Source organism: Carcharhinus amblyrhynchos, chromosome 3 (assembly GCF_965287045.1).
Source record: "Carcharhinus amblyrhynchos chromosome 3, sCarAmb.v2.hapA, whole genome shotgun sequence".
In the NCBI taxonomy this organism is placed as follows: domain Eukaryota; kingdom Metazoa; phylum Chordata; class Chondrichthyes; order Carcharhiniformes; family Carcharhinidae; genus Carcharhinus; species Carcharhinus amblyrhynchos.
The window spans coordinates 6,755,957-6,768,426 of NC_137326.1; the positions used below are offsets into that span (position 1 = coordinate 6,755,957).

The window sequence follows — 12,470 nt, forward strand, 5'->3', positions numbered from 1 at the left end:
CACCTAACCAGCGTGTCTTTGGACTGTGGGAGGAAACCCACACAGACACGGGTAGAACGCGCAGACTTCGCACAGACAGTGGCCCAAGCTGGGAATCGAACCTGGGTCCTTGGCGCTGTGAGGCAGCAGTGCTAACCATGCCACCCGTGATTGTATTTCAGGAGAATTTTATTTTATTGTAGCACATGACATAGAAGGTTCTCCTCTCTGTGCTTTTCCTTTAAGCAATTAATTAAGAAGTCAAACCAAGTATAATTATAAAAAGCAACTGACAGTGACATTGTGTAACTGATCTTGTGGGCACCATCAGTGCTTACCAACACCAATGTTAGGCATTCACACTGATCTCAGGCGCTAGGCTGTTGTAAGACTTAGCCAATAAACACTCCTAAGATGTGCAAGTACATTCTGAGGTGTTGTTCATTGCAGATGGAGGAGCTTTGCTCCAGAAATGTGACTTTTCTGCCTATGCTTACAATCTTAATATACCAACCATACATTGAAAAATGAGTAAAAACATCCCCATGCAAAGTAAAGAGGCACAAAGGTGTCAGGAGAGAATTCTAGAAGTTTAGGGACGAGGAAAGTGAAGGCACAGCCGCCTTTAGCGGAGCAATTAAAATTTGGGATCAAAAGAGAAAACACTGGAAAATCTCAGCAACTCTGGCAGCATCTGGAAGGACAGAGAGCAAAGAGCTGATGTTTTGAGTCCAGATGATCCTTTGTCAAAGCTAAAAGGCAGAGAAAGTGGGAGATATTTATACTGCAGGGTGAGGGAATGAAAGATGTCATAGCCACAGAAACGAAGAGAAAGGCTGCTAATGGCAGTCCGCAAAAAGAATAGAAGGTGGGAATGGCCAAACAGCAAAGAAGCTGAAATCAGAGGGTAAACTGACAGATGAAGATGTGGGTAGCGGGGGGCAGTAGTGGTGGTGGTGGAGGAGGAATGGGTGGGAGGGAGGTAAAATGGAGAAAAAGGAAAGGGGAAGCAAAGGCGGAGAAAAGGGGAGATAAGATAGGGGGAAAGAGTGGGGGAGAGGAAGAAAAATAAAGGAAGACAATGAAGAAAATAAAAGGTAGAGAACAATTAAAAATGAAATGAAATGTAAACAAAGGGGGCTAAGGTGGGGGAGAGCTAATCATCTGAAGTTGTTGAATTCGATGTTGAGATCAGAAGGCTGTTAAGTGCCTAGCTGGAAGATGACGTGCTGTTCCTCCAGTTTGCGTAATTATAATTTGCAATTAAAATTTGGGGATGCTGAAGCAGCCAGAATTAAAGGAGTGTAAATATCTGCCAGGATTGTGGGACTGGAGGAGATTACAGAGATAGGGAGGGGCGTGGACAGGAGAAATTTGCAAATAAGTCTGAGAATTTTAAAATCAAGGTGTGACTGCAAGCCAGTGTAGGTCAGCAAAAACAACTGCTATAAGAAATGGGTCTTGGTGTCAGGACACAGTTAGCTAGCACCAGTGAACTAGATTGGATTTTATGACAATTGTTATGTGGACACAATTACTGGTATTAGCTTTTCATTCCAGGTTTATTTAATTAACTGGATTGAAGTTCTCCAATTACCATGGTGGGACGTGTGTCTCCAGATCACTGGTCCAGATTTTACTATTTCAGTGACATAACTATAAAGCTACCACACCCACCACACACTGGTGAGCAGAGATCACAGCATGGCAACGAGGACAGAGAACTCTGACTTATCTTTTATTCATTCCTCCAGATAGCACGGCGGCACAGTGGTTAGCACTGGCGTCACACAGCGCCAGGGACCTGGGTTCGATTCCCAGCTTGGGTGACTACCTGTGTGGAGTTTGCATGTTCCCCCTGTGTCTGCGTGGGTTTCCTCCAAAGCGGTGTAGTTACGAAGATTAGCCATGTTAATTATGTGGGGTTAGGGGGTGGAATGCTGTGTCAAAGAGTTGGTGCAGACTCGATGGGCCAAATGGCCTCCTTCTGCACTGCAGGGATTTTATGGAATTCTATGGATACAGCATCTCCCCATTTCTAAATCAGCCCCTCTCTGAAATCAGCTAACAGATGAAAAGCTGGAAAGAACAATCTCTCCTCTTCCTTCCACCCCTCCCCCAACACAACTAAAAAAACACATCTCTATCTGCAACAAAGCTGAACTCCACATATTTTATTCTAAACAGTCAGCCATATTGCTAATCACCAGAGGGTTGAAATGGAACCAAGGGAATATACTAGCAAATTCACAATTAAATAGAAACACTTAGATCAGAGCTTTAAGCTTGTGAAGCTGACGCTGTATTTCTGGATATGGTAAAAATACTCCACTGCATCCTCAGGAATCAGTAAAATTATACTGACTAGCACACCTGCCCCTCCACAACAGTACTTCTACAGAAAGTAGGTAAATTATACTGGGAAGGTTACCAGGACTGCAAGCCTGACAAAAAAGGAATAGAACAGCAGGTCGTTCAGCCCTCCGAGCCATCATTCAGTTTGGGTGGTATAGTGGTTAGCACTGCTGCCTCTCAGCACCAGGGACTCGGGTTCGAATCCCAGCTTGGGTGACAGCCTGTGCGGAGTCTGCACATTCTCCCTGTGTCTGTGTGGGTTTCCTCCCACAGTCTTAAAGACAGGCTGGTTAGATACACTGACCAAGCTAAATTCTCCCTCAGTGTACCCGAACAGGTGTCGGAGTGTGGTGGCTAGGGATTTTCACAGTAACTTCATTGCAGTGTTAATGTAAGCCTACCTGTGACTAATAATAAAATAAAAACATTAAAAAAAATTAGACTTCCTTCTGAATATACACATCACAGAAACTACACTGAACAGAGTTAACTGCAAATAAGGCAAAATACTGCAGATGCCGGAATCTGAAGCAAAAACAGAAAATGCTGGAGAAACTCGGCAGAGGTCTAACTGCATCTGTGGAGAGAGAATAGAGCCAACGTTCAGTCAAAACTGATGGCTTAGAAAATCAGACAAGATTTATATTATGAGGGAGGAGGCTGTAATTGGACAAGGGGAATGTAAACTGCACTGTGTACCTATCCATTACAGCAATATGTTCAGACTGGGGTAAGTACCCCGACACGGTGAGGCTTATCTGCATTGTGCACCTTACCTCTTCAACAGAACGCTTACACTGGGGTACATCTCTTCATTCTGGGCTCCAAACTTGGCCAAAGCACTCACAGCAGCTAAAGTTTTAAGAGAAAGAGATACAATTCTTTAATAAGGGTTTACAATAACATCAGGTAGGCAGCTTGAGTGCACCTTTAGGTACAAATCAGGATGAATGCAGTGAAGGCAGAATTCACCTCCCCAGGTTCAACATCCGAAATAAGACAATTGTTCTTGCATTTCACATCTGCGATGTGTGTTCAGGACTCAGTGCAGCTTTCTGTCCACACTCAGAGGAAACTCCTTTACCTGTTCCTTGCATAAAATTTAAAATCCAAGAGTTTGCTGGTCAGTCTTGCTGCTGGATTCAATATCTGCTCCCACATCACTGATGCCCTTTGTTTGTAGGATACACGATCTATAGGATGTATTACAATATCTCACCATAGTTTGTTAGGGATCACAGAGCTGGACACATTCCAATGAGAAAAGACAAGAGTTTCAAGTTCATGGGATCACCTTTCAAGGCATTCCCTCCAAATCTCACATGATAATGATTTGGAATGTACGCTATTCCTTCATTATCTCTGGGTCAACAGCAAGAAATTACCAACCCAGCACCATCATGGGACTGCAGTGACTCGTGATGGTTTACCACCACCTTCTCGGGTCAACTGGAGATGGCCAACAGATGCAATTTTTGTTTCTATCACCCAGAATGCCGATCCTGAGGTCACAGCTAGCCATCTGGCTTCTACTGTTTTAAATAAGGGAACATCAATGGGAAAATATCACATCAAGTCTATCTTCCAAACCTGCAATCGCTACAGTCTGGAAGGAGAAGGGCAGCAGGTACTTGGGAAGGGCATCACCTGGAAGTTCCACCCCAGTCAGTCACCATCCTGACTTAGAAATATATCGCTGTTCCTTCACTGTCACCTGGATCAAAATCCTGGAATGGTTTCAAGGAGATAGATATATTTCCAATTTAAAAAAGTGATAAAGGGATATGGGGAGCAGGTGGGGAGGTGGGTTTGAGACCAGCCACCATCTGATTGAATGGAGGAGCAGACTCACAGTGCTCAACTTGCCTACCTCTGCTCCTAATTCCTATGGAACTCCCTCCCTAACAGCACTGCAGGTGTATACTACACCACCTGGACTATAGCAGTTCACCACCACCTTCTCAACAGTAAGTACGAAGGATAATAAATGCTGGCCTAGCCAGTGACCTCCAAGTCTCGTGAATGAATAAGAAAACCGATCTCACCCTAAAATCCAAACAAACACACACATTTCTGAGCAGGGACTGCTAGAGTGCAGTCAGGAGGAACCCATTAATTCTGTAGCAGTAACGCTAGTGATTGTTCCAAGTGTGATCAAGTGAAGACCAAAACCTCCTCTTACCAACAACAGGAATGGAACCTTTAGCTCTCGCCATGAGCAGGGTGAGTGATGATTCTGTTTTGACAGGAGACGGTTAAGGTAGTATTCTGGAGAATGGAAAGTTGAAGTGTTTTTTGTTCATGGGACGCATTTACTGCCCATTCCTAATTGCCCCTTGAGAAGGTGTTCCCAGGTGCCTGATGCCCATCTATATGGTAATGGTCGTGGGCTTGGAAAAGATTGTCTAAGGGGCCTTGGACAGTTCCAAAGCACATCTTGTAGATGGTTCACTCTGCTGCTACTGTGCACTGATGGTGGATGGAGTGAATTTTTGTGGACGGGGTGCCAATAAAGCAACCTGTTTTGTCCTTGATGATCTTGAGCTTCTTGAGTGTTGTTGGAGCTGCACTTATACGGGCACGTGGAGAGTATTCCATCACACCCCCGATGTGTGGCCTTGTAGTGGACAAGCTTTGGGGAGTTGGGAGGTGAATTATTTGTCTAGAATTCACAGCGTCTTATCTGCTTTTGTAGCCACAGTATTTATAAAGCTAGTCCATTCAGTTTCTGGTTAATGATAACCTCCAGGATGTTGATAGTGGGGGAGTCAGCAGTGGCAATGCCATTGAATGCCAAGAGGTGGTCAGAGAATCCCTACAGTGCAGGAGACCATTTGGCCCATTGAGTCTCCACCCAGGCCCTTTTCCCATAACCCCACATATTTACCCTGCTAGTCCCCTGGGCTAAATTGACCCCTCAGTTCAATTTAGCATGGCCAGTCAACCTAACCCACACATCTTTGGACTGTGGGAGGAAATCGGGACACCCAGAGGAAATCTGGTGATTGGATCTGCAGACACGGGAGAACACGCAAACTCCACACAGATAGTGACCTAAGACTAGAACTGAGTCTGGGTCCCTAGCGCTGTGAGGCAACAATGCTAACCACTGAGCCACCATGCCGCCCCAAATGGTTAGATTCTCTCTTGTTGGAGTTGGTCATTGCCTGGCACTTGTGTCACATGAATGTTACTTTCCATTTGCCAGCACAAGCCTGGATATTGTCCAGGTCTTGTTACATTTGGACATGGACTGCTTCAGTATCTGAGGGTTCACATATAATGTGGTTTTCTCCAAAAACACTTGTACTTATTGCTTCTCTCTCTGCTATCAGAAACCCATTGACAACTCTCACTGTTCAATAATGCCAGTTTCTTTTCTCCTTCCTTTTCCCGCTTGACCTTGTTAAGCAGCATTCTGCAACCCACACACCTTACACAAGAAGTATCGGTGACAGCGGACTCAAAGTGTAACTTACCTGCGCGGACCTCTTCATTCTCCAGGATGACCCGATTGTAGATGAAGCGAATGTACTTGGAAGGGTTAGGTGTCCTGGCCCCTTCCCTCCCGAGCAGATGAAGGATGCGGGTGGCCAGGACTGTAAACTCACAGTCCTCAATGAACTCGCAGAGGTGAGCCAGCCCCGTCTCCTTGCTCTCCGGGTTGTCCTCGATGATACAGATGATGCAATCCACAATGGCGCGCTTGTACTCAAATCCACCCTGAGGGAAAGATCAGGAGGCAGAACATGGGCCAATTTCCCAACAGCTTCACTGCTCATTGAGTCAAAAGAGTCACACATTCTGTATGCTGCGTAATGATAGAATACTACTCCATGACTGAGTAAACAGAAACCCCTCAGCTAATTTACTTAATGGAAATTTTGAACTAATTTGGGAAGTGCCTCCATGAGATTAAATATTGTGAGACTTCTCCAAAACTGCTATAAAACATGCATGTTAAGTCAAAAATGATATTTAGCCCCCTAATTGGAGGGTATTAGCTATAAGGTAAGATGAGTAAACTAGGATTGTTCTCCCTGGAAAGATGGAGGTTGAGGGGTCATCTAATAGAAGTTTATAAAATTATGAAGGGCATAGATAGGGTGAACAGTTGGAAGCTTTTTCCCAGGTCAGAATTGACAAACACAAGGGGTCACAAGTTCGAGGTAAGGGGGACAAGGTTCAATACAGATATGCGGGGGACGTTTTTTATACAGAGGGTGGTAGGGGCCTGGAATGCACTACTAAGCAAAGTGAGGCAGACACACTAGGATCATTTAAGACTTATCAAGATAGACACATGAACAGAATGGAAGTAGAGGGATACAAACAGATGGTCCAGTTAGGAACACATGATCGGTGCAGGCTTGGAGGGCCGAAGGGCCTGTTCCTGTACTGTACTTTGTCCTCTGACATCAATAGTCTTACTTTCACCCACTCTGCTTTATGTTTGCCAGTATTTCTAAGAACTCAAGTGATAATATGTGCTCCCTCTTCATTATCTGCTCCATTCCCATTTATCTGAATCTTTTTAGATTGCTGCTTTCCAAATACTTTAAGTTATGTTTTAGTCTCTATCTCGACTGGGGAGCTGCCCAAACCTTTGGGAAAACAACCCAGCGCACATTTCAATCAGAAAATACTTTTCCTCCGGTTGGTTTGAAGAAACCTGCTTTGAATGCAAACCAGTGAATGTGTACTTGAAAGGAAAAGGTTTGAAGGGCTATGGGAAGAAAGTGAAGCAGTGAGGCTAATTGGACAGGTCGGTCAAAGACTTTACAGGGGCACGATGCACCGAGCGATTTGCCTCCTCTGGAGAGTTCTACAAAGTTTTCTAAGCAATAATCAAGGCAGCTGTAAACATTGTCCATAACCAGCCACAAATTTAATAAAAAAACTGTAAATACGATTCTTATTTAAAATGCAAGTGTTATTTCTGAGATACTTACGATTTGATATGAACATACCTCTTCTCTCAGCATGGTGAACAGGAAATTCATCATCACGGAGTGCTTTCGTGGGTATTTCTGGCACAGAGCACTAATGGCCTGTACCACCACCACCTAGACGCAGATTCATCAGGAGATCATTAAGCAGCCAGTTAGCAGAGGACTCCCTCCAAACATCATTGTTTTCTTTAATTTAGATCTGAAATACTTGTAAAACAATAATCAAAAATCATGTCACAGAGACCAAGAATCAAACCCAATGCTTTCTGGACCGTGAGCAATGTACTTGACCTGGTTAGCTGTGACTCAGTGGGTAGTACTCTCACCTTAGTCAGAAGTTGAGGGTTCCAGCCCCATTTCGGAAACTTGGGACACAAACGGACCTTTGTATGGCCCTGTCCCACCCGCTACGATTCCCGTGGCAGGCAGGACGGAAAAATTCTGCCCAAAATCTCAGCCGATACGCCCAGTGCTGGTACTACGGGAGTGCTGCACTGCCGCAGATACTGCTGTTCAGATGAGACGTTAAAGAGAAGCCATGTCTTTCCTGTCAGGTGGGCCTAAATGATCACATGACTCTATATTTTAGCGTTGCAGCGGTATTCTGCACGGTGTCCTGACCAACAGATAACTCTTACCCAGCTTCATCTTAAAGTCTTTTTTTAAAAGAAAAACAGATCATCTGGTCGTTATCACATTGCTGATCGTGGGACCTTGATGTAAAGCAGCAGTGACAACACTTCAAAAAATACTTAATTGGTTCTAAAATCCTCTGGAGCATCCAGAGATTTTGAAAAGCTCTAAATAAGTGCAAGTTAAAAGATAACGATGAACGGTTTGATTTTGGTGACCAGCCCTCATGATTAATGGAAGTGAAAGGTGCCATTGCTTTTTAACAATCTCTCCTGGACACCGATTTGATTTATCGTCATATGCATTAGTATATGTATTGCTTCACGCGTGCTAGGGGACTTTTACAGTAACTTCATTGCAGTGTTAATGTAACTTGTGACTAATAAACAAACTTTAACTTTATAGACAAAGCATACCATTCATAGAGAAGTAAAGGAGAGAGTGAGTAAAATATAGAATTAGAAAGTATACTGGGCACAGCTTGCAAGAAGCAGCCTCAAGCAGATGAGAATTGGCTTAGTCTCATCACACCTTTCTGTTTGAATAGCTCCCCATGTTATCTTTTGATTTATTAGCACTATGTTTACAGGGCTTACTGGTAGCTCAGAACATGTGTTACCAATCACAGTATAAGCTACTTCAAGTTATTACTGATTTGAAGCTATATGATTACAACTCGCTTGCCCACTGGCCTGGTAACTAAATGTAGCACAGATGTGCAGATTTATTCCCCATTCTATGCTGGGTTAGTTGATCTCAGCCAGGGCACAAGTATAGTTGACTCTGGTGACCTGTGGTCAGGAAGAATAACCATCTTGGGTTTTTGATCCTGTTCTCTATCCACTGGCCCTGCTGGCGAGAGACAGTGAGTGCGCGCTTGTGTCATATTTACTGTCCAGGTGGCCTGTGAAGCCCCCTAGGTGGGAAGCTAAAGGGACTGTTGGTATCCTGTGATGTATAACCTTGGCAACAATTAATGATCAAAGGAGATGAGGTGAAAAATATAAAAACATGTGTAATTATGTAAAATAGGCATGTGGGATCTTTGATTCAAAGCTGGAGAAGCACAACAGGGAAAAGAATAGAAAGATATGGTGATGTGGTGAGATCAAGTAAGGTGACATGACTTGCAGAGCTTAAATATTAATGTAGACTAGTTAGGCCATATGGCCTGGCCTTGTTCCCATATATAAAAAAATCCATCTTTTAAAACAAAAGGTACAATTGCACTGAGAATTCATGGATTTGTGGGGTGGCAGTTGTTAGCACTGCTACCTCATAGTGCCAGAGACTAGGGTTCAATTCCCGGGTTGGGCCACTGTCTGTGCGGAGTCTGCACGTTCTCCCTGTGTCTGCCTGGGTTTCCTCTGGGTACTCCAGTTTCTTTTTGCGGTCCAAAGATGTGCAGGTTAGGTACACTGGCCATGTTAAATGTGGCGGGCTATGGGGATAGGCCAGGGGGGAGGGTCTGGATGGGACTCGATGGGCCAGACAGCCTCTTTCTGCGCTGTCGGGAGATACTGGAAACGGGCGAAGAGGCACAGTGTTACTCAGCTCCGTCACTGAACATGGAGGGAAAAATGATTACCTTGAACTCATCTGAAATTTCAGACATGAAGGAGGAGATCTGCTTCATGAGGCGGTCAATGCTGCTCTCACTGCCCGTTTTCAGCAGGGTGGTGATGGCCAGGGTGGCAATGCTGCGGTTGGAGTCTGTCACCAGGTTCTCCAGATCCAGGTTGCACGCAGTCACAGCTGATGGGTGCTTCATCGCCACCTGAAAAAACAAGTATTGTGACTTTTTTTTTAAGAAAAGACCCATCAGCACAAAGCCACTGACTGTGTTAAACATTCCAAATAAACAGGAGCTGCAGAAATTCAGCCAGACCTTTGATGGTTGATGATTTTCTTTGCACATAATGTTAGAAAAGAAGTGTCACAGTATTGTGTAGACTGCAAAAAAAAACCAGGATGATTTCAAGTAGAAGAGGATGAACTGTCAGATAAAGTTAAAATATCCTGCAGTGCCATGGGGAAAGAGTATGGGAACGGGACTCATTAAATAACACCTTGCAAAATGCCACCACAGGTATGATGGCTGAGTGACCTTCTCCTGTGGTGTACGATTCTGTGGTCCTACAGAGACTATTTAAGTAGGACAGCTACCTCTTTGTGGCATAGAAAATACCGAGAGCTAAATGTAGCACTTTGAAATTCAGTAAGCTGATTAGAGTCATGAATATAAAGTGAAAATAAATTTAGGTGAGATACCAGAAGGAACCTTCTGATCCCAAAGGGAGATAATTGTCTGCAATAGTGTCCCCAGCAGCGAGTAACAATTTTAATGGTGTGCTACATTTGTGGGGTTAGTGGCACTGGAATATTTAAGGGACAAGCTTGAGTGACCCTCAATTTTCCTGAAGTCTCGAAAAATGTTACTGCATTTTATGTAAATGAGGCACCAATATTTCGGATTCTGCCACCGAGGTCTCCCACGTGTAACACTGTACTGCTGCACCCTTTTTAATGAAAACAACATAAAGCCAAACCACACAAATCACATGCTTTTGGGGGTCATGGTGGCACAGTGATTAGCACTGCTGCCTTAGAGAACCAGGTTCGATTCTCGGCTTGGGTCACTGTCTGTGTGGAGTCCACACCTTCTCCCCACGTCTGCGTGAGTTTCCTCCGGGTGCTCCGGTTTCCTCCCACAGTCTGAAAGACGTGCTGGTCAGGTGCATTGGCCGTGCTAAATTCTCCCTCAGTGTGCCCGAACAGGTGTCGGAGTGTGACGACTCAGGAATCTTCGCTACAAGTTCATTGCAGTGTTAATATAAGTCTACTTATGACAAAAACAAATTCACTGCGCAACCCCCGCCCCCGCTGGCCCCGTTTCAAATAAAAAATTAACTAAAAGTCTAGACATGTCATTGGTCTTGATCAGGGTTTTTTTGTGGGAATTCATCAGTGAGTGAATGTAACGAGGGGAGGGATGTCAGGAGCTTAGTTTAGAAAGGCGTTGTTGGTGCAGGCTTGGTGGGCCGAAGGGTCTATTCCTGCGCTGTACTGTTCTTTGTTCTTGCGAGTTCAAACCCTTGAGACTCCAGCACAATCTGGGCAGAAAGATTCGTACTGAAGCAGTGCCCACCTCACAGATGTCTGTGCATGGAAGTTTCTATGATGTATAAGGCCATTTCTCCTGATATCCATGATGCAGAGATGCCGGCATTGGACAGGGGTGGGCACAGTAAGAAGTCTCACAACACCAGGTTAAAGTCCAACAGGTTTATTTGGAATCACGAGCTTTCGGATAAAAGGGCAGCGCTCCGAAAAGTCATGATTCCAAATAAACCTGTTGGGCTTTAACCTGATGCTGTGAGACTTCTCACTGTCCCCCGATATCTAAAGCAATATTTATCGCTCGGATCAACATGAATAAAACACTACTGCATCACTGTTAGTGTGAATGTACAGTGCATAATTTTGATGCCGTAGCTCTTACAACAGTGACTACACTATACAAATACTTAATTGGCTTCAGATCATTATCCGGTTATGGAAATGCACTACCAAAATGCACAACCTTGCATTGAGAAGGATATGGTGTTTAGTAGCAATGACTTCAGAATATCCTTTTACGACACCTATCATTAGTTATGATGAAGTAACTACTCTTGAGAGTTGTAGTGCAGGTCAGTGATCCCAGTTTGTGCCTCATTGCTACAGCAATCAATAACTAATCTCACGGTTATGTTCTTTCCCGGAATCATCATTTGATTTCAATGTTTATCTACACTTCCATTAAAAAGCTGCAATGATCTCGACCTCAAATTATTCTCCATGGGAAAGTATTCTGCTCTCCAACACCTCTGAGTATAGTTTTAAATCAGACACCTCATCACTGACTCCTGAGCTGAGGTAATAATTAAATCCCTCCATAATTTCTAAAGAACTTTTATTGTATCTTCCACCAATTCTTTACCGCTCCTGCATGCCTTTGTAACTATAATTTCCCATCACTGACATCATCCAAGAGGCATAAGGAAGCTTTGGTGCAAATCTAGCAACCCTTCAAATCTCCTCTCACCTTATTGAGTGTCCTCACTGCTGCATATCGCAGGGCAGCCTTAGGTGAACTACAGAACAACTGTAACACTGCAGGGAAAAAGAGATCAGGATCAAATGTCACAAACAGCAGAAATTGTTGAAACTCATTACAATGCAAGTCATTAGATGTTGCTAAATTTAACTTAAACCCTTACAGGTACTGTTTTGTGCAAGGTTGTGAAATGATAATATGCGACGGTTCCATTTTCTTAATGCAAACAATACTTTTTTAAAAAGTGTAAGTGTGTAATAAAATGGAGCAATACAGGCTGGTTTAGATGGTACAATGCAAGATTTATCTGCTATTTTACAGGCAGTGAGCTATTATCATAGGCTCATAGACATCTTGTCCATGCCTTTCCTCTTCCCTGCCTCTATTGCCTCTCTGTCCCTACAATGCTCCAGGAACTATTTTACTCCCTTTGCCTCACAATTTGCAGACAA

The 12,470-nt window shown here is 43.9% G+C and overlaps 1 protein-coding gene across 1 annotated transcript in view; it reads right to left on the reverse strand.

The window, feature by feature from the left end:
• LOC145363374 (coatomer subunit gamma-1) overlaps positions 1-12,470 on the reverse strand; it is a 60,961-nt gene that overhangs the window by 15,545 nt on the left and 32,946 nt on the right. Inside the window, exons 11-15 of the mRNA XM_080218654.1 lie at positions 12,007-12,074; positions 9,508-9,696; positions 7,305-7,400; positions 5,814-6,057; positions 3,111-3,186 (exon numbers count right to left, since the gene is read on the reverse strand). Of these exons, the coding sequence (XP_080074780.1) occupies positions 3,111-3,186; positions 5,814-6,057; positions 7,305-7,400; positions 9,508-9,696; positions 12,007-12,074 (673 nt within the window). The remainder of the gene's footprint in view (positions 1-3,110; positions 3,187-5,813; positions 6,058-7,304; positions 7,401-9,507; positions 9,697-12,006; positions 12,075-12,470) is intronic.